The 26588-nt window shown below is 45.7% G+C and overlaps 1 protein-coding gene across 46 annotated transcripts in view; it reads left to right on the plus strand.

The window, feature by feature from the left end:
* Positions 1–26588, plus strand: part of Eif4g3 (eukaryotic translation initiation factor 4 gamma, 3) — a 220817-nt gene that overhangs the window by 77216 nt on the left and 117013 nt on the right. For 13 of the 46 annotated variants that reach the window (XR_010066363.1, XM_017593294.3, XM_017593298.3 and 10 more), the window contains 3 exons: positions 18934–19029; positions 20297–20410; positions 23604–23636. The exons of 1 other annotated variant lie outside the window; for it this stretch is intronic. Coding sequence is in view for 44 of the 45 variants with exons in the window: in XM_017593294.3 (XP_017448783.1) it covers positions 18934–19029; positions 20297–20410; positions 23604–23636 (243 nt within the window). In the remaining variant the exon portion in view is untranslated. The remainder of the gene's footprint in view (positions 1–18933; positions 19030–20296; positions 20411–23603; positions 23637–26588) is intronic. 32 more of the 46 variants (NM_001401860.1, XM_063287466.1, XM_063287463.1 and 29 more) reach the window with 6 other exon arrangements.

The following is a 26588-nucleotide window of genomic DNA, read 5'->3' on the forward strand; positions in this document are numbered from 1 at the left end:
TGTGTGTGCATCACCTGTATCACTGGTGCCCAGGAGTTCAGAAGAGGGGCTCAGATCCCCTGTAAATAGAGTTAGTGATGAGTTAGTGACTGTGAACCACCTGATGGGGTGCTGGTCACTTGCGTCATTTTCCAGAGCACCGAGCGCTCCTAGCTGCTGACACACGTCTCTAGTCCTTCCTCCCCTCTCTCTTGAAGTTCATTCTTTGTGTAGGGCCCTTGCAGGAAGTGCTGTGTGGAAACCAACCTGGGCATCTTAGACTTCTTGCTTTTGTAGTGCTGATGGCATGCATGCTCTTTTGGTGCTAGCTGCTGTTGGCTTGTTTTTGATAATATATTTGTTGACAAGATTTTCAAAAACTATTGCTTTTTTTTGTTCTTGTTGTTTGAGCCTGGGTCTTTTGTAGCTCAGGCTTGCTTGGAATTTACCATTTAATTGGGGGGGCCTTGGAATTTACCATTTAACTGGGGGGCCTTGGAATTTACCATTTAATTGAGGGACCTTGATTCTTCTGGCTCGGTCTCTGATATGCTGGAATTACAGTATATCACCATGTTTAGCTAGAACAAATACTCTCAGCTGTCTTTGTAATTGTCATTGAATAAGTAAATAGTGTCCTGCTGTCTTGGCTCCTGACTAACCCTGGTCCTTGGGGGCTGAGTTGGCAGGATCAGGCTAAGTTCCTAAAAGAGAAGGAAAAAAACTGAATAGGCTATAAATACCTGAACAACCAAATGGTTTGTTCATGGTATGGTGCAGAATCGTGGTGTTATTTCTATTCATGGTGGCTTTATGTGACAGGACTGGGAATTTCCACAGCCTGTCACCTCTTGCCTTTGTTGGCAGGGCAGCTGCAGTTTATGAAGGACTTGCCAGTGAGTCTCTTAGTGCTGCTTCCTAGCAGTCTTCTTACTAACCTGCAACCAAGGGAGAGCAACTTTTGGATGCTGATTTCATTGTGCTTTTCCTTGTCTTGCACACAGCTGCAAAAATAGCCCAGGGATTTAAAAAAAAAAAAAAGCCATGCTTGTTTTTAAGTGCTGTTGTTAGAGTAGTAACTAAGTTGTCATTACCCTGGTTACACCCAGAGAGACCAAAGGTTAAGGTTCTTCTTGGGAAACCTACACCATCTACACTGGTAGACCCACATTAGAAGTCTCAAAGTCTCTCGTCAGTGTTGCCAGGGAATGAAAGGACTTCACCAGAATCAAACTGATGGTGGCTCCTGGGCCTTCCTCATTGTGATTTGGGTGCTTTTGACCGGCCCTCCTCATTTCACTGAAATTCTGCCAGGGCAAAGAGCAGGCTCTTCTGGACATGACTGGGCACTCTGCTTGCTGCCGCTTGGTGTTTTGAGTAAGTTTTTTAAGAACAGCCCTCCTCCCTTCCCCTGCAGGTTTTCCTCGGTGGACACTCGTACTTCCGCAGATCTGAGCAGCAGCTCGGCTTGAGCTGCCACTTTCTAAAACTCCAGTGAGGCATTCAAATGCTTTATATGTTTATTCTTGGTTTCTTTTTTCGTTTTTGTTTTTATACTTCCAGGCCTTGCTATTTCCTCAGAGAAATCAGCACGTACAGGTGAATCTTGGGAAGGAGAAATAAAAGTAGAGTTGTCTCTGTTTGTCCCTGAGTGCCATGCTGGGGCTCAGTCAGCTGCAGGGGCTCTGCCACCGAACTAGAAAGCCACCGCCCTGGAATGGAGTACATACATAGAGACTAGGAACACAGTTGCAGCTCTCCAAGTGCTGGCACTATTTCTGACAGAACACCCTCTGCACCTATGTGTTTCAGCAGGCTGTCGGGGTGGACCAGTAGGACCATGGAGGAGAATTCAGCAGAGGGAGTGTGGACCACAGTCACACAGAATAATGGCCCGAGTTGAGTCCGCATACCAGGTTTTTTGGCAAAGGAGTGAGTGTACAGGAGTGTCGGAAGGGTTGAGGCAACTCAGTAGAGGACTGTTGCCTTTATAAGGGGACAGATGGAAGGCTATTTGAAAGCTTGTGAACAGAATAGAGCAGTAGATACACCCTTCTTTCCCTCCTTTTTGTTTTTCAAAACAGTGTCTCTGTGTAGCCCTGGCTGTCCTAGAACAGGCTGTGTAGAGGAGGCTTGCCTCAGAGATCCTCCTGCCTCTGCCTCCTGAGTGGTGGGATTGAAGGTGTATGCCACCACTGCCCAGCTTCCCTTCCTTTCTTTTGAGACAGGTTCTTAGATAACTTAGGGTTTTATCACCACAAAGAGACACCATGACCAAGGCACCTCTTAGACTGGACAACATTTAATGGGGCTGCTTACGGGTTCCGGTTCAGTCTGTTATCCTCATGGTGAGAAGCACATCAGCGTTCATTCAGGCAGACATGGTGCTGGAGAAGTTCTGCATCTTGATCCGAAGGCAGGCCACTGGCTTCTGCAGGCGGCCAGGAGGGCACTACTATACTAGGCGGAGCTTGACCTCAGCGTCCATCCCCACAGCAACACACTTCCTCCAACAAGGTCGCCCCCTGTGGGCCAAAGCTATACAAACCACCATGGACGGCTTCTTAATCCTCTCAAGTGCAAGGGTCATTTCTAAACTGTCTACCAGTTGATGGACCGCATTTGCTTTTCTTACATAGAATAAGTCTCAGGCTATTCTTTTTCTGTCTACTCAATGGATTTTTTTCCTACACATGACCACTAATTAATATATATAGCCAATATTTTGTCATATTTCATAGGTAAAATAAGTTTCTTTGCTGTTGGTTGTCCACAGTGCTGCATTTCCAGGCAGCACACTATCTTACCAAGCCCTGTTACTTCTTCTTTTTTTTTTCTTTTTTTTTTTTTCGGAGCTGGGGACCGAACCCAGGGCCTTGTGCTTGTTGGGCAAGCGCTCTACCACTGAGCTAAATCCCCAATCCGCCCTGTTACTTCTGATCACATCTGGGATTGCCCACCTTCTGAAAGACAGGCCTCCTTATAGTTGATGTAGGCCTTTACCAGCTGTTAAGAGTTATGGAGTTAACAAGACAGCATCAGTTCGGCGTATCAGCCAATGATTTAGATGAGGCTGATGTAATCTAGAGAGTAATGCTGCCAGAAGCAGCTAGGGAAGCAGAGTGGACACGGTGCCAGTGCAAAAACCAAAATGCTTGGAAGATGGTCAGGACGCAGTTCAGAACCAAGGTGCTAGGCCCAGTGTGTCCTTTCCTGTAAACTCCGGAGTTTGTATGAGTTCCCTAATACCTTTGCCTGTAACCCCAAGTTATTCCATAATGTGGAACGTCCACTTTGTACTTCTTGTTATTTTTCCTGATGTTGTTTTCTTAGTCTCAGAAGATTAGTGACGTCTAAAAGGAAATGGCGTCTGGGCTGTCGTTCCCTGTGTTCAGGGTGTCATCACTGACTCTGTTCTTAGGGCATCTGCTTAGGGAATGTGGTTGCTCAAGAGGCTTTGGCAGCAGATTTTGTTTTTGTTTGCTTGCTTGCTTGAGAGTTTTGCAGTACAACCTAAGCTGGCTTGCCTTCTCCATCCTCCTGCCTCATCCTTGGTAAGGCTGGGGTTACGTGTGTGTGCCATTGTGCCTGTTCCTGCCTACTGCAAAGCCCTCACATTGCACGTTCCTGAAGATTTTCTTCTTTTAGTAAGCATGAGCAGGTTTACTGAGAAGTGTTTTGGGTTACCAAGCAGACAGTTTATAGAAACGAGTATTGAACAACAGTTGTTAGTAGCCTCCCTGGCACTAGGGAGGTCAGCTGTCCAGTTGCCATGTTTAGGAAGTGACTAAAAATTCTGACTGCTGTTAAGGGTTCAGAGAGTACTTCAAGGCTCACACTGGAAATTGAGAAGCTGGAAACAGAACTGGTGACTCAGAAGCCAGCTGGCTCATTTACATAACCATTTGGCAACCTTTAGAAGGGGAGGAGGTAGCTGAGGCCTGGAAGCTAGCCCAGGAGGATCTGAGTAGGAAGGGCCAACCTGCAGGTATCACTCTTGTTTCTTGTACTTTGAGAATGGTTATGACAGCTTCAACTTCAATAAAGGCAGGAGGTTAAATAAACCATTTGAAGACAAATGCCAAAGTAATAGAAAGAGGGCTTATAAAGCTTCTTACTATTTATATAAAAATGAAATATCAAAGAGTTGGGTACATGTACAAGGGGATTTTGTCTTCCGCTTAGCTGGTTCTAACTCATAGAAGCCGTAAGGAATGAAGCCGTGTGAAGAGTGGCTGGCCCCGAGAAGGCTAACATCACATTGAACAGGGCTCCTAAGGCTTTCTAAGTGTTGTGTCGTTAAGGGTCAGGAGGAAAACTCTGCAACACAGGAGTCTTGCTCACAATACAGATGGGTGGTAGGCATATGGGACTCTGCAAAGATTAAAGTAATTTTAACTGAAAGCTGTTCCTCCCAGACCCCAGAGCTTGGGTTGTTCACAGCGAACACAGGCCACTGTGTATGGGCGGCCATGTCCAGGTTACCATTTCCAAGGTACTTGCTCGTTGCTCACACTGTAGGCTTCTAGGCCCCCACACCGCAGGAGTGGTTGTTTCTATTGTGGAGATTGAGAAGGATATCAATCCTTCATAGATGGGAGAGCATCTTTGAGAAGCAGCCAAGTTTCAGTTGCCAGCTTGTGTTTTTTCTGACGCTGAGAATTGAACTTAGTGTCCTCACCCTTGTGAAGTAAGCGCTCTACCACCAAGCCACATTCTGTACTGTAGTTCCCAGCTTCTCCTCTCTTCCTCACAGTCTCAGAGCTCACTAGCACACTTCCGTTCAGGTTCATTTTTAGATTAGCCAGACTTTTTTTTTAAAATTTATTTATTTATTATATATAAGTATACTGTAGCTGTCTTCAACACACCAGAATAGGGCATCGTATCTCATCACAAATGGCTGTGAACCACCATGTGGTTGCTGGGATTTGAACTCAGGACCTCTGAAAGAGCAGACAGTGCTCTTAACCGCTGAGCCATCTCCCCAGCCCCAAGCCAGACTTTTAAAACTCATATTGGAAACACAAGTACCGTTCATAGTATGCTCTTTGAAATACCATTTCCAGGCTGGAGAAGATGGCTCGGCAGTTAAGGACACTTGTTGCTCTTCCTGAAGGTCAAAGTTCATGTCTCAGCACCCACGTCAGGTGTTTCACACCATTTGTAAGTCAAGCTGCAGGCAATTAACATCTTCTTTCGGCCTGTGGGCTAAAGTGTACACATTGTACCCATGTATGTGCATACACATACACACAAACTTTAAAAAAGAAAAATGTTTCATAATGTTTTAGCATTGGGAGATGGCTCCATAGATAATCACTTGCTGTGTAAGCCATGAGGATGCAACTCTAACCCTTCTAGCACTTGCATTAAAAGCTGGGTGTGACGGCATCAGATTTTAAGCTCTGGGAAGCAGGAACAGTTGGATCCTGGGGCTAATTGGCTAGAGATGTCTAACCATTTGGTGAAATCTGTTTGGTGAGAGACCCCATCTGAAGAAACCAGACGGAGAGAGATTGAGGATGATAGCCTGATGTCTCTGTCTTCTGTTCAGGTGTGCATGGACACACACCTGCACATGTACACAAAAGAAACAGTTTGTCTTAATTTTTAAGCAGTTAACATTGAAACATCTTTGCTAAAGAGTAGGCTTTTATAGAAACGTACCCACACATGGATGGTGTTGGCTCATGTCCTTTAATTCCATGGAGGTGGAGGTAGGCATATTTTTGAGTTCAAGGCCAGCCTGGTCTACAGAAGTTCAGGACAGACAAGGTAACACAGAGAAACCTTGATTGGAAACTAAAAACAAAAATATTTAAAAACGAAGAAGAGTTCTGGAACTCACAGAAGATCATGTCTACTGTGATGAATGAGAGAGCCCTAGCTGCAGATAATTTTTGGTGAAAATCATCTAGAGACTGGATAAAGATGGGCTACAGGAAGATAGCACAGATGAGAGAGAGGGTGTCAGAGAAGGTGTAGGCAGTGTTGGGTCTAGCCCAGGCCCCGTCAAACTGACGCAGTCAGCATCTGAGTCCCTGCGGGCTCAGTGAACCAACAGGCTTGTCTGCTTGCACCTGATGTTTCCTGGTGCGAAGGAACTGTATTGCTGTGCTTGTGGGGTGCGCTAACCCTTTAACACTGGCTAGTTACTATTCTGAGACTACGAAGTCCCTTAGTCATAAATACGGGCATCCACTGTGGCCAGGGAAAACCGTGGCATGTTACCCTTGGACTATACCGTAATGAGCGGAGCTCCTTGGCATGTCACTGAGACATCCCACTCAGGCTTTTCTTCCACTGGAATCAACTAACTGATACCTGAGGCCCATCCCCTACAGAGTCCCATCCCCCACAGAGTCCCATCCCCCACAGATGCTTGTTTCATGGCCTGGGTGACTGTGATCGGTAGGAAGTGCCTTTTGCTCCTCTCTGGAGCTCCCTGAAGACAAAACAGTCCCTGTCCTAGAACACACCCAGTCAGTTTCCAGAATACTGTCAACAGATAGGCACCATGGGAACATGGGCGACATTTAGATAGAGACTGCTGTTCCACTAGCTAATCAGAGCATTTAGGGAAATGCAACACTAGAGATTAAGGGTTTTTGTTTGCATTATTATTATTATTGTTATTAATTATTTTTCTATGTTACTAGTATTTCAGTTTTTAAGAGTATGGTGTGAAATCAGTTTGCTTTCAAAATTGTCACATTCTAGGATTCTGTTGATAATGGTACAGACGTGGGTAGCTGAAGGTGACAAGTAGAGCTGTTGAGATGGGTGGTGATGATGACTAGAACTGTGTCACTGTGCCGAGGACAGTGCTCAGTCGCTATCGGAAGGTCACAGGAAGAGTGACTGGGTGGCTAATGTGGACTAAACACATGCTGTGTCAAATAAGGGGTTGAATTGCCTCAATCCCTCAAAACTCGCACCAGCCACCATTAAGGAGAGTAGCATCTGTGCTGGGTAACAGTTAAGACACAGCCCTTCCCGTTTGTACAGTGTCCCTGGTGTTGCAAAGCAGCTTTGAGTAACAACCAACCTCTCCTGGGGCACTGTGGAGAGGCCTGCAGAGAAGCAGAGTGTGGCAGTTTGTAAAAGTTGTGGGAAGAACTTCTTCAGTTAGATAACTAACACCATGTTGGTTGCACATCTTGCTGAGTTAATTCTCTGTGGGCTGGGGAGCCCTCCAGCACAGCCAGGGTGGAAGGGAACCTAGGCACCTTGTGTGCTAGTGTGTGCTTATAATGCCAGCTCTTGAAGCAGTTGTCCTGAGTTTGAGACCAGGTGGGGCTAACTAGTGAGTCCCTGCCTTCAAACAGAGAGCTGCACATCTGAAAGGAAGGCTCAGTTAACATTTTGCTAAGTCATTTCTCCAGCACCTCATAAAAAATACAGAATTGGGCCAGGTCCGGTGGTGCTCACCTTTAATCCCAGTACTTGGGAGGCAGAGGGAGTCCAGATCTTTGTGAGTTCAAGATCAGTTTGAGTGCTGGGATTAGAGCCAGTGATACTGAATTTCAACAGCAGATTTTTGGGCCTTTTTAAAAAAATCTTTGTAATTTCAGTTTTAAGGCACTTGGCTGTCAGTCTGTTAGTGTGGTTCTCACTGTAATTGCTACGTATAATCTGTTTTGTAGTACACTTTTTAAGTGTGTGCATGCAAGCATGGTGTGTGCATGTTTATGGTCATCAGAGGTCAGAGAAAACTTCATGGAGTTAGTTCTGCCTTTGTGTGGGCTCTGGGGATAGAACCCAGTATGTCAGCCTTTGATGGGAGCCTCTTTCCCACTGCAGCTGTGATTTTGTTTAAAAAGATCACAAAAACTCATTCTTCAGGAAAAACTATGTACATATAGTGCAGTAAAAAAATCCATAAGATTTTTATGGAACTAGAGAGATGGCTCAGTGGTTAAGAGTACTTACTGGCTGCTCTCCCAGAGGTTCTGAGTTCAAATCCCAGCAACCACATGGCGGCTCACAACCACCTGTAATGGAATCTGATGCCCTTTTATCGTGTGTCTGAAGACAGCCAGTGCACTCATATACATGAAATAAATAAATAAAATTTTTAAAAATTCACAAAGTCCCTCAGAAGGTCATAAAGTGAGTGACTTTGTCATGTCTTGAAACACAAGGCGGTTAATCGGTGAGCATTCCCTGGAACCACTTAGCTGCCTTTCCCTTGGGGAAACCAGAGTCTGAATGACCGGAAGTCTGGCTAGTGGCACCTCTGCTCCCTGCCTCTCTGCCAGTCAGTCCTAGACTGCTCTGTGGATTTGCAATTAGTCCATAGCTAAGCAGGTAATCAGCTTCTCCAGATAAATATAGGCTTCTCTTTTCTGAGGTGTGGGGGTGCACAGGGGAGACCAGAGGTTGTCTGTGGAGTTGGTTCTGAACTGAAGGGCAACAACAAGGTTGTCAAGGCTGAACAAGTGCCTGCCACTCAGAGCCATGTTGCCATCCTCGGTTGAATTAGTTACTTTTTGGTGTTTGAAATTGTGAGTTCTTTATATTGGGGACTATTATGAATGCTTATGAATGCCTGGTAGATTTTCTCCAGGGCTGTGGGTTGGCTTTCCACAGATCATTGCTTCCTGAGTGCAGAGGCCTTTTCCTCAGTGTTCTGGGGTCTTGCTGTTACTTTTGGAGCAGTGACGGGTTTTTTCAGAGAGTTTGCTCTTTACCAATGTCTGGAAGTGGCTTTGCCCCTGTAGTTTCAGAGTTGTAGATCTTGCAGTGGCATTTGACTCATTTTGACTGAGCTTCTGTGTGTGGTCTGAGGTAGAGGTAGATGCCCGTACTCATCCTTTCTGGGTTGGTCATGGTAGTAGTGGGGCCTGCTCCAAGGCTCAGCGTGGCTCCCCACTGAGCAGCACTGCTCGGCCTGCACATTTCTAGGTCGTCAGTACAGGTTTTGAAGACACTGCCCTTTCCTCCTTGAATGGCCTTGGTACACTTTTCAGAGTCATTTCCCGTGGATTTGGTTTTTCTGGGCATCTCACCTCAGTCTCTGTCAGTGGGCTTGTTATTACAACAGCACTGCCCTGACTTGGCGTTTGTAGAGCCGGGACAATGTGTGAAGGTTGAGCTCCCCAGCTTAGTTCTTTTAATGGCTCTTTTTGCTGTTTGGAGTCCTTGAAGACCCCACAGCACTCAGACGAGCTTTCTGTTTCCAGAGAGCGTGTCATTGGCTTTGGTAACCGAGTGCTGAACCTGTAGCTCATGCGGGTCGGGCTGGTATTGCAGTCTGTTCATGGATAGCATTTTCTGCTTTCTGTGGCTTCCATTGCCACCTTTGTAGTTTTCCTTGTGAGTTTTTCACTGAGTTTGGTCACCACTTCAGCACCTTATCTTTGTAAATACTTTGTAAATGAAACTTTCTGTTTTTCTCTTCAGATACTTGGATCTCTACAGTGGTTTCATATGTTGACTTCGTATCCTACTCTGCTGAAGTCTTCGTTCTGAGATTTTGTGTGGAGCTTGTATGTGGAGGTGGGATAGGGAGAGACAACCTGGGTAGGCCAACCTGTCAATGTTGGGCACCAAACCCAGGGTCTTGTAATAAACTGCAGGTGCTGAGATGTAGCCGAGCCTTCCTCAGGTTTTCTGTATCACTGGGAAGATACATTTATGTTGGCTTGTTTTTCTATGAGATTTTAAAAATTTCCTTTTCTTTCATGTTTCCTGGACCCTCCTTTCCATGGACAGGGTTGTTCTTGCTTTTCCTGATATTCAGGAAAATTGCCTGGACTTCCTGGGAGTGTGGTGTCTGTCGTGTGGTGTCTGTCGTGTTTGTGTGGCTTTAGTTTGCTGAGGCAGTCTCTAACCCTGGGCAGTCTCTAACCCTGGGCAGTCTCTAATCCTGAGGCAGTCTCTAATCCTGAGGCAGTCTCTAATCCTGGGCAGTCTCTAATCCTGGGCAGTCTCTAATCCTGAGGCAGTCTCTAATCCTGGCTTCCTGCGCTTTTTAAAACTGTGAAAATGTGTGCTACTTTGAAGGGTTTTGGTCTGAGTCAGTTTGTGCACATGAGTGCAGGTCCTATATAGACCAGAATAGGGAGGGATCAAATCCTCTGGAGCTGACATTACAGGCGGCTGTGAGCCACCATATCTCAGTGCTGGGGACTGAATATAGGTCCTCGAAAAGAGAGTAGTGGTTTTCCAGCCCTGTAAAGTGAGTTCTGTACACTGTATTTTAAGATTTACCACCATTACATTGGATTTATTTCTGGACTACAAGGATGACTCAATATTGAAACTGATCATTGCAGCTTGTCCCCCGAGCATAAAGAGTGACAGACAGTGATAAATTCAGCTGACACAAACACTTCCCAACACTCAATACCCTGTTCTAACAGGAACACCCAGTTAACCAAAAGTAGAAGGAAGCTACCTCAACAGAAGTGAAGCTTCATTCGGAAAATCCACAGTGAGTGTCTCCCTTAATGATGAACTTGACACAAGCTAGAGTCATCCATCAGAGGAGGAGGAGCCTCAGTTGAGGAGACCTTCCATGAGATCCAGCTGTGGGGCATTTTCTCAGCGATCAGTGCGGGAGGGCCCAGCCTTTTGCGGGTGGTGCCATCCCTGGGCTGGTGGTCCTGGGTTCTATAAGAAAGCAGGCTGGGCAAGCCATGGTGAAGCAAAGCAGTAAGGAGTGCCCTCCATGGTCCCTGCATCAACTCTTGCTTCCAGAATCCTGCCCTCCTTTAGTTCCTTTCCTGACTTCCTTCAGTGGTCATCCATGGAAGTGTAAGCTGAACTAACCCTTTCCTCCTCAACTTGCTTGTTGGTCACCACAGCAACAGAAACCCTAATTAAGCACCTAAAGATTAGGAACAAGATGTCTACAGTCACCTCATATTTTCTCTCTAAAATTAATTCCTAGACTGGATGTGATGACATTTGTCTTTAATCTCAGCACTGGAGAGGCAGAAACAGGCAGACAGAGCTCAGTGAGTTCAAGGTCAGCCTAGTTTATGTAGTGAGTTCTAGGAGAACTACATAAAGAAACCTTGACTCAAAAAAGAAACAAAAGGGGCTGGGGATTTAGCTCAGTGGTAGAGCGCTTGCCTAGCAAGTGCAAGGCCCTGGGTTCGGTCCCCAGCTCCGGAAAAAAAGAATTAAAAAAAAAAAAAGAAAAGAAACAAAAACAAAAATTCACAGAGATTTTGTATAATTAAAGTTGATGTGCTCCCAACAGGAAGTAAACTCAGTAGTCGAGGAATTTACGCCTCATTCTTTGACATGATCTGTCTTTCTGCTTCATTGTAATGTTTCATTGAGTATGTGTGCACGTGTCCCATAGCCTGTGTCTGGAGATCAGAGGACGACAGTTTGTGAGGCAGTACTGTCCAGTGTCTGCCCCCAACCTTACTTTAAAGATTCTTTTTCTTTTGCCTTAAGTGATCCCCTACCCCCCTAATATATAGTTATTTGGTCTTGATCTAAAGTGATGTTTTCTCTCCCAGAAAAGACTGGTTTTGTGTTGCCAATGGTAGCTTGCTCTGGCTGACTTGTCTCTGTGGTTCCTATTTAGTTTTTGTGTTGGGGGGGGGCAGTTACAGTTTAACATAATACGAATAAATTTATTTCTTACATTTTAAAAATGCAGCTCAGAGAAGGTGTCTGTTGAGAAGGACTCAAGCAAGAATAAATGTATATTCTGGAGAAACAAACTAGTGTGGCTGGGTGGCACCAAGGTGACAGTCTGCAGGGTCCTGGGCCCAGTGCTTTATTCTTGGCCGTTCAGTCACGTGTTCCCCTCAGGAGTGTTAGGGCGTTTTTTGATTTCCTGCTGCTTTAGTTTTTGGTGCATGAGTGTGTTTATGTGTGTATGCACACTTTGGGAGTCAGTTCTCTCCTTCCACTCTGGGTCCTGGAGTCCAAATCCAAGCTGTCAGCAAGCACTTTTACCTGTTCAGCCATCCTGTTCGCCCTCCTTGGTGTATTATTTATTCTGTTCACCCTCTTTCTCCAGGTTCACTGCAGGGGCCACACTGGAACTCTTCCTGTAGCCTTTCAGCTGGTCCTCACTGCTTCTGTGTAACAGTTGCCTTCCTGAAACACAACATACACTGCCCTGTTGAACATCTTATGTTTGCCTTGACACAGGATATTAGTCTGGTCCTAAAACTTCATTATTCTACCTCACCTCGCTCTGACGTGTGTAGTGTCCTGTCCAGTTCCTATTCATGACCTGTGCACCCTGCAAACCCCCAACCCCCCAATTACTTCCGGCTTAGGCGACCTGGTCTCTTGTTTTAGAACTCTATGTTCTGTGATGTTCCTTGTTGTGTCTCCCCATGATGCTGCTCTCCTTTCCCTGGGACTAGATACCACTTTTCCACATGCCTTCCACAATCTATATTTTATAGGTGTTTAGTGACCTGTGAATCACTCGTGCACCTGACAGACCCTGCCCCTCTGTCTCACTGCTTCTAACAACCAACCAGAATTCTGTACTGGATTGCTTGCTTCTCTGACTCTGGCTCGAGGAAAAAGACTTTGGGAACCAGATGCTGATTACTGGCGATGCAGTGAGCACCCTCAGCAGAAAGGGGGGCAGCTTTGCTCTTCAGGATGTGCTACAACAGTGCCTTAGGGATGTTGCACAAGCCCGGTACTTGCCACCCCGTGGATAGATAGGGTGTGGCTGTGTTGAGGTGTATAGTCAGCTTTAAGGGCTGCTAGGTAGCTTGCTTTTATTTCTGTATCACTAAGAACTTGATGAATAGATTAGACTGTTGTATATGATGGGTATCTTTTTGGGCATGGTAGGAAACTGACTTAGTGGTTGGAATGGGAAAAGCAGCTGAAAGTTATGGTAGTTGTAGAGAGCCAGGGGTGGGTGACTCAGCTCTTCTCTGAACCTCTCCATGTGATGTCTGTTTATCCTCAGGGTGAGTTCTCTGGGAGTCACATTACACAGCAGGCAATGTTGACTTAGCCTGCTCAGCCATGATCTAAATATAACTGTGTGGTTATTGTTTTGTTTTTATATTTTGTTTAGCATTGCAAGATGGACGTCATATTGGAGACCTAGTATTGATTGTTTTCTAAATGATTGTATCTTCCTCTTGTACTGTTGCTCTCCTGTTCACATTATGATGGGATGTTTAAATACAGAAGAGTAGTGGAAGATATTCCTTTTATCCTCCGGAAGGCAATTCAGTGCCCTGTCATGTGTTTTCTACTCAGACTGCCTGTTAGTTCACTCCCTGATGCAGTTGTTAAAATTTACATAGGAACTCTTTTCCTCGAGAGGTGCTGTTGTTGCTGGATGTCCTTGCCACTGAATTCTGTGAGTCTCGTCTCTTCTCTGTGCAGAGTTCTCGCCCCATGAGCTGAGTGTCCACATGCTGTGAGGGCAGGAGCCCTGAGAAGCCTGAGCTCATAATCACACTTGCCCATTCATCGGGGGGATGAGGAGTCCTTATGGTTGACTTCTCTTTGACCCTTGGGAGTTCCTCCTGCTCTTGGAGGTTCAGCATGGGTCCCCACTAACATGAGTTCCTCCTGCTCTTGGAGGTTCAGCATGGGTCCCCACTAACATGAGTTCTATATCTCTTGAAAGGCAGAGGAGACCTGGATTCATAGGAAGGAAGCGGAGTATTGTGGTTGCCTAGAGCTTGACTCAGTGGGGTGTTGGCTCACCGTGCTGGGCTGCTCACCTACACCGTGCACACTGCCCGATGCTGTGTGAAGAGACAGCACACTGGGCACCGAGCAGTGCGTTTCATGAGTTATTATTTTACTCTGAGACAGGAGTCTATGTATCCCCGCTGTCCTGGAACTCATTGTGTATACCAGGCTGGCCTTGAATTCAGAGATCTGCCTGCCTCTGCCTCCTTAGATCTGGGACTAGGGGCATGTGCCACCACACCCAGGTCATTTCCTGTTTTAGGAGAATGTTAGTCAAACCTGAGAAGCTATTTTCCAGCATCACATGGTTACACTGTCCAAAGTGACTTCTATTACAGCACTCTTCAGTTAATGCAGTCCTTAGGAATTTTGTGCTAACTTAGAATGGCATTTTTCTTGCATGTCTTGGGATTGGTTTCACATCCATGGAACCTGATTTGGACACATTTGAAAGGTGCCTCTAGGTTAGATGTGGTCCCATATACACTCCTTTCTTAATTGATGGATCACATATTGGTCCTATTGGATTATTGAAACGTCTGAGCCTGGGGAAATGATGGTGACTCAGTAGGTAAAGTGCCTGCTGCCAAGCCTGGTATCTTACCCTGCATCCTGCACCTACATAGGAGACGGAAGGCTGACCGCCGCAGCTTGCTCTGACCTCCTAGTGTGCCATGGTGTACACAGGGCACACGTGTAATACACAATATGCTTTTTTAAAGGTTCTAAAAAACGTCTCAAGGTTAAACGTTGTGCTGAATTAATGCTTTGTTTCAAATAACAAACAATGAAGCTTTAGGTCGACCCAGGCGCTGCACACTTACATTCAGATTTGATGACAGGAGGAGAGGTGGCTGTTGCTCTGGCTTCAGCAAATTTCCCTGGCCACACCGACTGCCATGTGAAGACTGTGGACCTCTTCTGGAGTCCTTTAAGTGCCTGTGCTGTTCCTGTTGGCAGTTGGGGCACTTTGGTTTTGTTTTTAATGATACCTCTTTGTAAAATGAGAAAAGATTTGCTTTCTTTCTTTCTTTTAATGATTTTATTTATTTTGTGTATGTGAGTACACTGGAGCTGTATACTATACACTGTAGCTGTCCTCAGGCACACCAGAAGAGGGCATCGGATCCCATTACAGATGGTTGTGAGCCATCATGTGGTTGCTGGGAATTGAACTCAGGACCTCTGGAAGAGCAGACGGTGCTCTTAACCACTGAGCCATCTCTCCAGCCCAAGATTTGCTTTCTAAAATGGGAAAACAGTGTCTCTTGCCTGACTTCTCAGTCCATCCTTGCAAATGAAAGCTACGAGCTGTTCCTCATAGCCCTCTGTAGTTTTGATAGTTAAAGTGATTGTTTCTGTGGTGTTGTCATGGAACCCAAGGCATTAGGTGTCTGGCAGATCTCTGCCATTAGATATAGGCCCAGTGTCTGTCTTTCTTCCACACTCTGCCTTGCTAGTTTCTTTTTTCTTTTTCTTTTCTTTTGGTTTTTTTTTTTTGAAAATCTTTTTTAGATATATTTCTTTATTTACATTTCAAATGTTATTCCCTTTCCCAATTTCCTGTTCATAAACCCCCCCATCCCTCTCCCACTCCCCTGCTTTGCTAATTTCGAAATTCAGACAAGATACCAGTAAGTTGCTCAGACTAGCTTGAAGTTACTTCATAGCCTTGAACTTGGACTCACATTTCCGTAACACATTTCTGTTGCCCTGGTGTTGATATATATGTACATTTAGCTAATTCTTTGAAGATTAACCATCTCCCCAGGCATGGTGGTACATACCTTTAATCCCTGCACTTGGGAGGCAGAGGCAGGCGGATCTCTGTGAGTTTGAAGCTGGCCTGGTACGTTCCAGGATAGCCAAGGTACACTAAAAAACAAAACAAGACAAAGCAAAAACGAAAAAACAACAAAAACTAACCCTTCAGAAGTGTAGAATGTTCCGTTTGAGGTTGTTGGAAATGTGGATTTTGTCTGTAGACTGCATTCCTGGACACGCAGTTTTGAGGTCAGGAGGTCAGTGTTGTGAAGATTGGGTGTTACCCAGCAGCTCTTGGGAAGTCAGCAGTGAGACTGCTCAGTCCCATAGTGACCGTTCTCGTGCACAGCAGTAGTGGGTTTTGTCCTCTTGGTATTATTTACTTAATTGCCTTAAAAACGAGAAATGTTTTACTTCCAAGCTAAGTGCAGCAGGGGCTGTCTGAGGGATTTCGGTCATCCTGGTTTTTGTCACCTGAATGTGTTGTTTTCATTGTAAAGGCAGAAAGTCGAGCCGGGCAGTGGCAGTGCACACCTTTGGTTGCAGCACTCAGGAGGCCAAGGCAGGTGGATGTCTGAGTCTGAGCCAGCCTGGGCTACACAGAGAGACCATGTAGGGGGGTGGACGTGGAAAATCCATCTTAGTCCCATGTGTGGGTTCCGTGTGTCTGTCAGAAGTCGTGGTAACTCATGTGTGGTTTCCCTTTTTTCTCATCTGCCAGTGGACCCCCTCTCCCGCAAACCTCAGATTCTGTTTATCATAATCACTGTTTAGAAATAATTACGACAGGCTTGAAAGGCCTACGTAAGCGACTGAGGAGCTGTGCGGTCGGCCCGTCCTTTTCAGCCTGCCCTTGTCTAGCAGTTATCTAGGCCTGCACCCAAGCTCATTGAAACATAATGCTGAGGGAAGTCTGAGCATTCCTTCCTCTATGACAACAGCATACTAGCCTCACTGGCCACAGGGAGTATGCCTGTGCACTCCTTGGAGTCCTTTTTCTTTTCTGTATTGTAGTACCAGGTAATACATCTGAGGGCCTCGTAGGTGCTAGGCTGTTGTCCTACACTGAATTCCACCTTGTGTATACCCATGTTGGCTTCGAAAGTCATTATAAAGGGAGAGTTCTCAAAACTGTTAGTAATTCTTAAAATGATACTTCACCGATCTATCCCCAGCCAGGTCAAAGATGGTTTCCACTGGTACTGGCAAGATAGCTCAGTATGTAAAGGGATCTGCTGCCAAGCCTCATGAACCAAAAGTTCCATTCCCAAGATATACATGGAGGAAAGAGAACCAAGCCCTAAGCCCCTCGTGTACGCAGTGACACAGGACTACATTGGGAGGAGTACTCCCACCCTAGAATACTGAAACATGATGTAAAATCCAGAAGAGGATGTTTGGAGAGGAGTGAGAGGTCGGTGGTTAAGGGCAGGCATTACTCTTGCATAGTGCCCAAGACCCAGTACCCACACTGGGTGTCGCACCACTGTCCATAACTCCAGCTCCAGGGAGTGCAACACCCTCTTTTAGATTCTGCAGTTCCTAGACTCAAACATGCATGTGCCACACACAGACACAAACTCACACAGTGAAAAAAAAAAAAAAAAGACTGTTGAAAAGGGCCCTTTGTTGAGTCGTTCAGATACTTTTTAGTAAAACACAGTAGTGAGTTGAGTCAGTGAAGAAACTGGATTAATCATTCATGGACAGGAAGTAAATAAGGGCTACGGAGGCTTCTTTTCCTTCTACTGCTCAAAGCACAGCAGGGGGATAAATGGCCAGGGAGATAGAGGTTGGCAGAACTCCCTCACCCTGTGCCATTGACAAACACCACCCTGTTGCTGAAGGCACGGTAGCTTATGTTGAAAGAGAACAGTTTATGTGCCTGCCCCAGATATTGCTTTGTATATGGGTGTATGCCTGCACCAGACTAAGCTTTGTATGTGAGTGTGCGTGCCTGCATCACCCACTGCTTTGTGTGCGTGTGTGTGCACACGGCATGCCTTTACTAGATGTCGTGTGTCACGTCTGTTTGTATTTGTGTGCCTGCACCAGACACGGCTATAGACAAACCTGGCTTGTATGCGGTATGAATTGACTCTGTACATACATTCACTGTAAATATTTAAAAGGAAAAGGATTTGGATTTTTTTTTTTAAAGATATGTTTAGAGCAGGAGCCTAAACTACAGGAAAAATGAAAAAGTATTAGTGTAATTGTTGTGATAAGAAATATGCAGTGGGATGTTAGGTACCTGTGATTGCTATGTGCCAAGATGGACCCTGAGAAATGACACCATGCAACATATCTGGTGCCACCTCTGAGGGAGGGAAGAGGTGTGGGAACCTGGGGAAGGGACAGGAAGACAAGTGGATATGGAGATGGGCAGACAGACAGGGAGCAGAGAGCGAGCTCAGAGAGAGCTGGGGCGACCTGCGGTGGCACATTAAAAACAACATGGACAGTTCCTTTGGCTAGATGGGTGAATGCCATTACCGTCCCCGAATGTTAATCCATGCTCCCCTCTTCTGATGACTACGTGTGTGTGGCCTTTGTTGGCTGCTGTGTTGAAGACATTATTAAAATCTTGACTGGTCGTCACTGTGGCTGTCGAGCATCTCTCCAGCATGGTCCATGAAGAAGCAGTGGCTTCCTTTTCTGTTGTGAAAGCACAGAGAACTTGGAGAGTCCGAGGTTGAGCAGGAGAGCCTTTCTGCATTCGTTCACACACGGCACCTCCGTCTGCTGAGACAGCCTTTGCTATTTGTCTAGGCTGGCCTCAAACTTCCAGTTGTTTTACCTACGCCCTTCATGTGCAGGATTTCAGGTTTCACCTCCATGCCAGCTTTGATACTGTATTTTCAGACATGTGAGGAAATACTTTTTGACCAGTATTAGCCAAAATTGATATAAAAAAAAATCCACATGTATTTTTAAAAAGTTGATGTAGTCAAGCCTTTCAGTGTAATGATGCAAAGAATTTTTGGTAAGATAAAAAATAAACCTGAACCAGCTCAGTTTCATCTAATTATTAACTAAATATTCATGACCAGGTAACTGCTCTGTAGTTGAGTTTGTGGCTAGACTTCGTAGACTTCCAATAAGGAAAGAATGGAAGGTGGTTTAGCCTTCTGTCTCTTTGGGAACTGGCTGGGGAGAGGGCCACTGTGTTGAAGCATTGCCTAGCACCCTTTGGCCTCAGTTCCCCTCCTGCACAACATGCACACACACGCTCGCACACACACACACACACACGCTCACACACATATTTATACCCGAAGTTGATATAAGTCCCAGCAGACCCTTTGCACTCCTCATGTGACAAAATTGTACCTAGATGTGGGTTGCTGATAGCTGTCAGGAGGCGTCCACTACTACTTACTTTTAGTTGTTGAACGTTATGATAACGTTAAAACTTGAAAACAGAGCTACAGACCACAGTGCGGACCACTCTGCAAGCTTTTAAAAAGTGTTGGATTTGAGTTGCTGTGTCATATTTTTTAAAAATATGCTGTTGTTTTGCCGTTCTGACAGACCCCTTATCCCTCTGGACAGAATGCAGGTCCAGCCACATTGGTCTATCCTCAAGCCCCTCAGACAATGAATTCACAACCTCAGGCCCGGTCTCCGGTAAGTAAGCAGAGGTGGTTCTCACGCCTCCGTGTAGCTGCTGTGATCTTTTAGTGAATGCTCACTTTGCTCTGGGGAGGACTTACCATCACCATCATCATTAGCACCTCTACACTGTCCCTGCTGTGACTGCTTAACATTTGCCTTGGCAACAACTTGGCCAGTGCTAGTTCACGTTTCTTAGGGAGGAGAAAGCAGAGCTGGTTCATTCAGGTTTTCCTCCTTAAGTTCTGAATGTTTTACTTGTACTGTTCGGGATTCAGAAAAGTAGACTATGATGCTGTTAGCAGCAAACTGGGTTTGATTGGTCAGCCTCAGACTTGAGTGCTGTGGGAAGAAGGGTTTCTGAAGCTGTGTCACCAGAGGGTCTAACCATTCGACAGTGTGACCACGTGCATGCTGTCCACCCCAGCCTGTTCCTCTCTTCAGTGGTGCCATACAGATGTGAGTGCAGTCATCCCTGCTCACCCTCATGTGGATTGCAACACGTCTAAGATGGACTGCAGGCCATCCTCCTGTCTCACAGTGCACAGTGGCTTCTGCTCTCCAACCCTGAGCGTCGTCTCCTTCCCTGCATGAGTAGCTTTGGGCAGAAGGTGTCTCTGTACCATCTCATGGTCCCTCACGTCCCCCTTGTACTTGAGTTCTGTGGATCTTGGATACAGGGATCTTCTTTTTGCACCCCCAACCCTGCTTTGTGCTTGTAGCCCAGGAAGGCCATCGCATTAGCTCCTGCTCATTGGATTTCCTGCATGAAGTTTGAATTGTTGAAATGTCCCAGAGACTTGCTTAAAGAGCTAGGAGAGTGTAGGCTGCACAGAGTGGCCTGTCTTTCTCACCTCTTCCTGCCTTCCTCTCCCTTGGTGCCTTCTTCTCCAACATCCTGTTCTTAGATCCTGGTTCTCCCCAGTGGTTGGACGAACCATTTTTAGAGTTGTGGAACATTAGACATTGTTGCCTGTTTGCTTGTCTCCTTTTTTGCTGAAATGGTGAACCCCCCATGTCTGGTGCAAGTTTTGTTCTGAGAGTGGTTTGGGAATGTGAATACTTGGCTACTGGAGTGGGCCTGAGACCACAGCAGGCCTCACCCCATCCTAATTGTTAAGCACGGATGTCATGGTGAGCTCTTACTGTAGAGAACTCTGTGGCCCTCTCCCCTAGCCCCATTTAAATGATGGGGAAAGCCAGTCAGAGTGACATTACATGGTTAGAGCTTGGCGCAAAACCCGAGTGAAGAGCTGCATCTCTAAACCAGTTTTCTCGACAGCCCAGCAGAGCAGTGCCAGTACACTGCCCAGACAACTGGAAGAGGAGGAAGGTTTTGGAACAGACTCCCGTTTACAGGTCCCTGGCTGGAAGAGGCTGGATAAAATACTGCATTGTAAGCAATATGACAAACTGTACTTCTTGCCGGCAGCGGTGCCGTGGGCACATTATTTCTGACCACATCCACCTTGGCTGATGAACAGATGTACTGACCGCTTCTCCTCTGCATCTCCATCCTGGCACGCTAGCTCCTGCCAGGCACTGTGGGAAAACCATTACAAATTGGGTGGGTGGTTGTCCATTGGGAATTAGACAGGAATGATTGGGCTTCATCCCCCTCATTTTAAATGTAAAGTGAAATGCCCCTTCAGATTTGAATCTAAAAGATAAGTTGAATCTAAAAGAAGAATTTTAAGGCCTTTTGTCTACCCTTTCTATTTTATAATTGGTTATCAGGGGGACAATTGTCTGTCGTTATCAGCCATTTTTTCCCTGTGGTCATAAACTCCTCAGCTACTATCCTGTTTGCATTTTTTCCCATCTCCTCTGGTAGTGACCATTATCACCCACATTACTAAAACCCACACATGGCACATCCATTCCATGCCCCAAAGCAAGGGCAAGACTAGCAGAGGCCAGACTATTCTTGCTTATTGTTTTGGGTCTAATAGCTTTTATTTCATTTGTGTTGGAGCCGGGAGGGTAGACTTGGGTATGAAGCTTGGCAGGATGGCATTTTCTGTTTCCATCCCAAGCTGCCATGGTCTCGTCTCTTTCATTCTCCAGTTGCTGGGACCGGCAAGGAGAGGCGTGGGACTGCACTGAGGGGCCTGCAGCTTATTGAGCAATGGCAAACTAATACCATCCTGTTCCTGCTGTAACCGGCCACTGGCCATGCATAGTGTGCCTTGTGCTCTTCTCCAGTCATCTGCTTTTTCAGTCCTACTTTACTGGCTTCAAGTGCCCCTCTCTCCTTCAGGTTCCCTTGCCGTCTGAATTTCCAGTTGATCCATCCTCTCAGAGTTAGGTTCATGACATGGAGAGTCTTGTTCCTCATTTAAATGATGACAAGCTTCCCATCTGCTCCATGTTCTTGATGGACCTCTTCATACTGCAGTTTATTTTTAAAAGGTCTGAGAAAAACAGTGAAGCTATTGGAATCTAATTTCGGTTGGGAACAATTTGGCTTTTGTAGTAATCTGTAACTGTTCCATTGACCATACTCAGTTACCGACTGTGTGCATCAGGGGAAGGCCATGGGTGGGTGGCGTTAGCCCTGGATCTCAGTTCACTGGGCTGCTTTCCTTTGTAGCTACAGCCTCACCATCTGAAAGTCCTACCTTTTAAAAGAACAAGTTTCTATTTTAATACAGGCCAGCGGTGACTACAGTTTGTTCTGTTGCTTACAGCCATCCAGAGACTGGTAACAGTCCAAAAGACCTCGGGGCCAATGCAAGTAGTCCAGGGATCTTCCAGGGCCTTCGCACGGGCGTGGGGATGGTGTGCTTAAGACGGGTCTCTTTTGACTGCAACTCTGTGTTTGTTTAAGTTGGGCTCCTTTAGTGGATCCTTGGAAATGGGGCCTTTGTGCAGAATACTGATGAGACGGGCCCCTGTATGCACAGCTCCATGTTTGAAGTGGCCTTCTCTCCAGTTTCTTCACATGAGTCACCAGAGATCCTTCCTGCTGCTCTCTACTCTCGTGGCACATTGATGGTATTGCCTCATCTTGAAACTTGATGTCCACAGTGGAGGAGTTAGCTACTCTGTTCTCATAAATAAATAAAATTTCAAAACCTTATGTTCTTTACAGAGGACTCCTAGCTGCCATCTTCTGTCATTCTGAAAAGCCAGTTTGCTAGATTTGTCGGCTTTTCTCACATACCATGACCAAGCACATAGCATCAAAGCACTCTTGTAAACCCTTGATGACCTCGTAGCCTCTGGGGGAGGATTTCATGTCAGAAATGTGTGGCGTGGGCTCCCACACTGGGATGGGGTGCTCCATGGTCCTGCTGAACATTTTCAGGATAGGATAGCGTAGCAGGGCAGTTAGAAGCTGGAAGTTGCTCCTGTAGGCGAGTGAAGTGCCCAGCAGAGAACAGCTCTCAGTTCTCTGTAGCCTGGCTCCTTGGGGTTATGAAGGCATAGGGGCTTCCAAGACACCATGACGACTATAAATAATGCCAAGTGGTTTGTGCTCAGAACTGTGTTTGTGACATTCTCACTGCTAAAGGAGGGGAGGGGGCTTAACCTTTAGTTGGCTTTGTGTGCTGTATTTTCTCTTGTCTTTTGTAGTTAAAATTATTACTAGGGGCCAGCTTTTGCTCTGATAAATTATTTAGTTCCAGAGGATTTTTGTTTGTTTTGTTTTTGTTTTTCTTTAATCCTGAGAAATTGTTGTGAGAGGTGGAGCGGAAGTGCATGTCACCTGCTGGAAACGACCGAAGACTCAGCTTCCCTTCTCTCCTGCCCAGTGTGGGGCATAGGCAAGCCCTCCTCAGTGGGGCTTCCAGTGTTTGCTCCTAGTTGCAAATAGAGTTGAAATTTCGTACTTCTTTCCCGTTATCCTCCATCTTAAAATAATGCTATTTTGACTAATCACATTGGAAATAGATCACTGTTGTTTACTGGCTGTTTGCTTTAGCATGCCTGGTATGCAGCTTTACTAGTTAACTGCATCTCTCTCTCTCTCTCTCTCTCTCTCTCTCTCTCTCTCTCTCTCTCTCTCTCACACACACACACACACACACACACACACACACACACACTCGCACACATACTCTCTCACACTCACACACACCTGTTAGACACCCATTTAAGGGAAACTTCAGTCTTTTTTGATGTACATTTCCTGTGGGTATAAGCATCTGCCGTGCTTTAGTAATGTAAACCCTTTTTGGTGTCCTCCAGCAGTACACACTTTGTTTCATACAACATATTTGATTTTCATATTCGTTTTAATACAACCAACCACCTAGTGTTTCAAACTTCCCTTTACATCGGGTTTTTCTTTTTGTTTTAAGGCTTTATTTATTCACGCTGTTCTCATGAGGGAGCTCCCAGGTGCTGATAGCTCACCAGCTTTTTCCCAGCTTCTGAATGACAGGGTATCTGGGCGGGCTGTTAACTGTTGGGTCTTGGTGCCTGTCTGTCACTGTCGTGCAGCAAAGCCTGTACTGTTTCGTGTTTTTATTTTCCCATGTGGGTCTTTACCCTTTAGTTTGTTGGATACTGTAATGTTGGTTTCTGTTGCGTTTCTGACTCTTTGTGCCTTTCCTTTTGTGTCTGTTCCCTTCTCCTGTCAGTTTGCAGCGGGGCCTCGACCTGCTCATCATCAGGTACTGTACCCTTGTCCCTCACGGTCCCCCTGACTAACGTGGGGCTTAGTAGCTGTTGACCCTTAGAATGCTGCCCCGCTGTGTGACCACCCAGTGACTTCCCAGGCAGCCTCTGTCCGGCCAGGCTAGCTTGGCTTTACTTCTCATTGGCTTCGCCATATTTTCTTTTTAACAAGTCCATTAGCCTCTGTTCAGAGCAAGTTTAAGACATTTTTTCTTTCCTTGAAAAGATACTTTGAATTTAAATAATTGTGAAATGTTAGGTGTGTTAAGTCTTCATAAAATTTTATTAATAAACTTAATTTGATGGAGCAGGCACCATTCTAAGGGTTGTTGTTAACATTCTCCTGTAACTGATACAGATGTATAGAATAGCATTAATGTTTCTTTTTTTTTCTTTTTTTTTCCGGAGCTGGGGACCAAACCCACTGAGCTAAATCCCCAACCCTCTGCATTAATGTTTCTAAAACCAGCTGTGAATTACTAACTTAGGCCTTAGAACGGATTGATTAACAACGAGGTGCATTCATTTGCTGTATAGAACTCTTCATATAACTTCCTTAATTTGAATGTTTTAGCCTGTTATTCTAAAGGCAAGAATGTTCCAGGAAATAAAGTTAAAAAAGTCAGACACAAGTTCTGTGTTTACATATGTCACCTGATGCAAGAAATAAGACTCCGCTTGTGGCCTTGTCCCCAGTCAACTCTTCATGGCGTCTTCTGAGACATTTTCTCTTTGGTGGAGTAGGAAGAGCCGAGGTTAATATTAGGGTTCATATTCACCAGCTCTTCTGCATGTAGCCAGCTGCACGAGGCAGCTCTTTCTAAGCCTCAGTTCGCTGCTGTGTAAACAGATGAAACAGGGGTGTGTAGATAAACAGCATCCGACACGGTGTGCGCAGTCAGTCAGCTCGTAATGATGCTGTACTCAGCGTTGTGCCCTGAGAAACGGGAGACGGACCCCCTGGCATTTGCCCACCCCCTGGCATTTGCCCATGTTGCTTTGTTCAGGATTTCCTACTCGTTCAGTGTGTGTTGCCTCACTGTAAATCGTTGCCTATCCTGAGTGATGGGACACAGAGCTCCATTTCTTAGGATGTAGTTTTAACAATGGGGAGGAGGGGCCAGGGCCACCAAACGCTGAGGTATTTCAAGCATGGTTATGGCATGGATGGTTATTCTTTGGTTTTTCTTGGGGATGCGCGGCAGGGGAAGTTCAACATTTATTTCAGTTTGCTGATACACTACTACAAAGACTTTGGAGTGTGGCACTAGGTAGACGTGGGCGTCATTCCCACTCGTTAACTGAGGGTTCTGGGTAAGTTACTCACTGCGCTCAGCTTCAGTTTTCTCATCTCTAAAATGGGGTTGAAAAAGGAAGAATAAGAAGATAACGCACATGAAGTGGTCAGCAGGATGTGTCAGACATATGCTCGGTACTGCCTACAAGGTAACCCTTCAGGATTCGTGTAAGCAGTACAGTTGTCTTTCGATTTTGTGTGCGTGTGTGTGTGTGTGTGTGTGTGTGTGTGTGTGTGTGTGTGTGTTTTACCTATATGTATATGGCTATACCGCATGAGTACTTTGCTCTTGAAGGCCAGAAGAGGGCATTGGATTCCCTGGAACTGGAATTACTGATGGCTGTGAGCCACCATGTGGGTACTGGGAATCAAACCTGAGTCCTCTTTCTGCAGCAGCAGTCAGTGCTCTTGTTTTTGTTTTTGTTTTTTTCTTTCTTTTTTCTTTTTTTCGGAGCTGGGGACCGAACCCAGGGCCTTGTGTTTGCTAGGCAAGCGCTCTACCACTGAGCTAAATTCCCAACCCAGTCAGTGCTCTTAACCACTGAGCCATCTCTCTAGCTCCCCTTTCTGTTTCTTTGTGTTTGGTTTCTCTTAGGGAAGGTTGCCAGTAGCCTTTGGCGGCTCTCCTCTCCTTCTGGTAGGTGGTCTGAAATACAGATTACACATGAAAGAAAGGGGAATTCTGGAACCAAAGCGTCTTACTACCTTGGCCTCACTTACTGGAGTGACAGGCCATTTAAGCTGGTTTCTCTAAGTAGGTTTCTGTTATGGGATGAATGGAGCAGAAACTGACAGGTTTCATATTTGTGCTACCTGGGGCCAGCTGCAGTGGCCTTGATGCTAGGATATGGCATTAAACACTCTAAACACTGGTTCTGGACAGTCCTCTTCTGTCACTTAGGTATGCTTTCAGAAAGGTTGTTTTCCATAAAGTTTTGACATAAGGTTGATTTGAGTGGCTATGTCCTTGTATAAAATACGTCTCAGGAAAGTGGTTGGCCTTCTTTCTCTTAAAATAATGCTTATCTTACAAGAACACATCCTTTTTTGATTGTTTTCAGTTCTCAAAGTTCTCAAAGAATAAGCTAAAAATAATTTACAAGATAAGTAACCGTTAAAATATTAATATTCTGCAGCTAATAAGAGAAGTGGACATGTATGCTGCATTCCTTAGCAAGAAAGGTCTTTGCTAGCTTTGGTCAGATGTGGCGTCAGGTGGCTGGCATGCAGCTTCCTAATAGCTGAGGGTGTTTGTTTGTTCTTTAAGTTATTTGTGGATGTGTGTGGATGTGTGTGCCACAGTGGACATATGAGTTCCCAGGACACTTAACGTTGAGTCTATCTTTTCTTCTCCAGAGGTAACTCGAACTACCTATGTTTGAGGCTCAAACTCGGGTCTTCAGTCCTCACTGCAAGTGCTACACATGCTGAGCCAGCTTCCTAGCCCAGGACTTGAACTTCTGGATCCTTCTGTCTATACTTTCTTGGTGCTGGGCTCATAGGCGGGTTCCCCATACCTCAACCTCGAACCAGTATTGGGAAAGTCTTTTCTGGTGGTTGTTTCTGGAGATGAGTCCCTGGCATGCAGCATAGAAACTGAGAGCTTTACCTTTGAGCAAAGAAAGTAAGTGTGGCTCTTGTTCTAGTTAAG

The sequence above is a fragment of the Rattus norvegicus genome, chromosome 5, assembly GCF_036323735.1.
Source record: "Rattus norvegicus strain BN/NHsdMcwi chromosome 5, GRCr8, whole genome shotgun sequence".
Taxonomy (NCBI): Eukaryota; Metazoa; Chordata; class Mammalia; order Rodentia; family Muridae; genus Rattus; species Rattus norvegicus.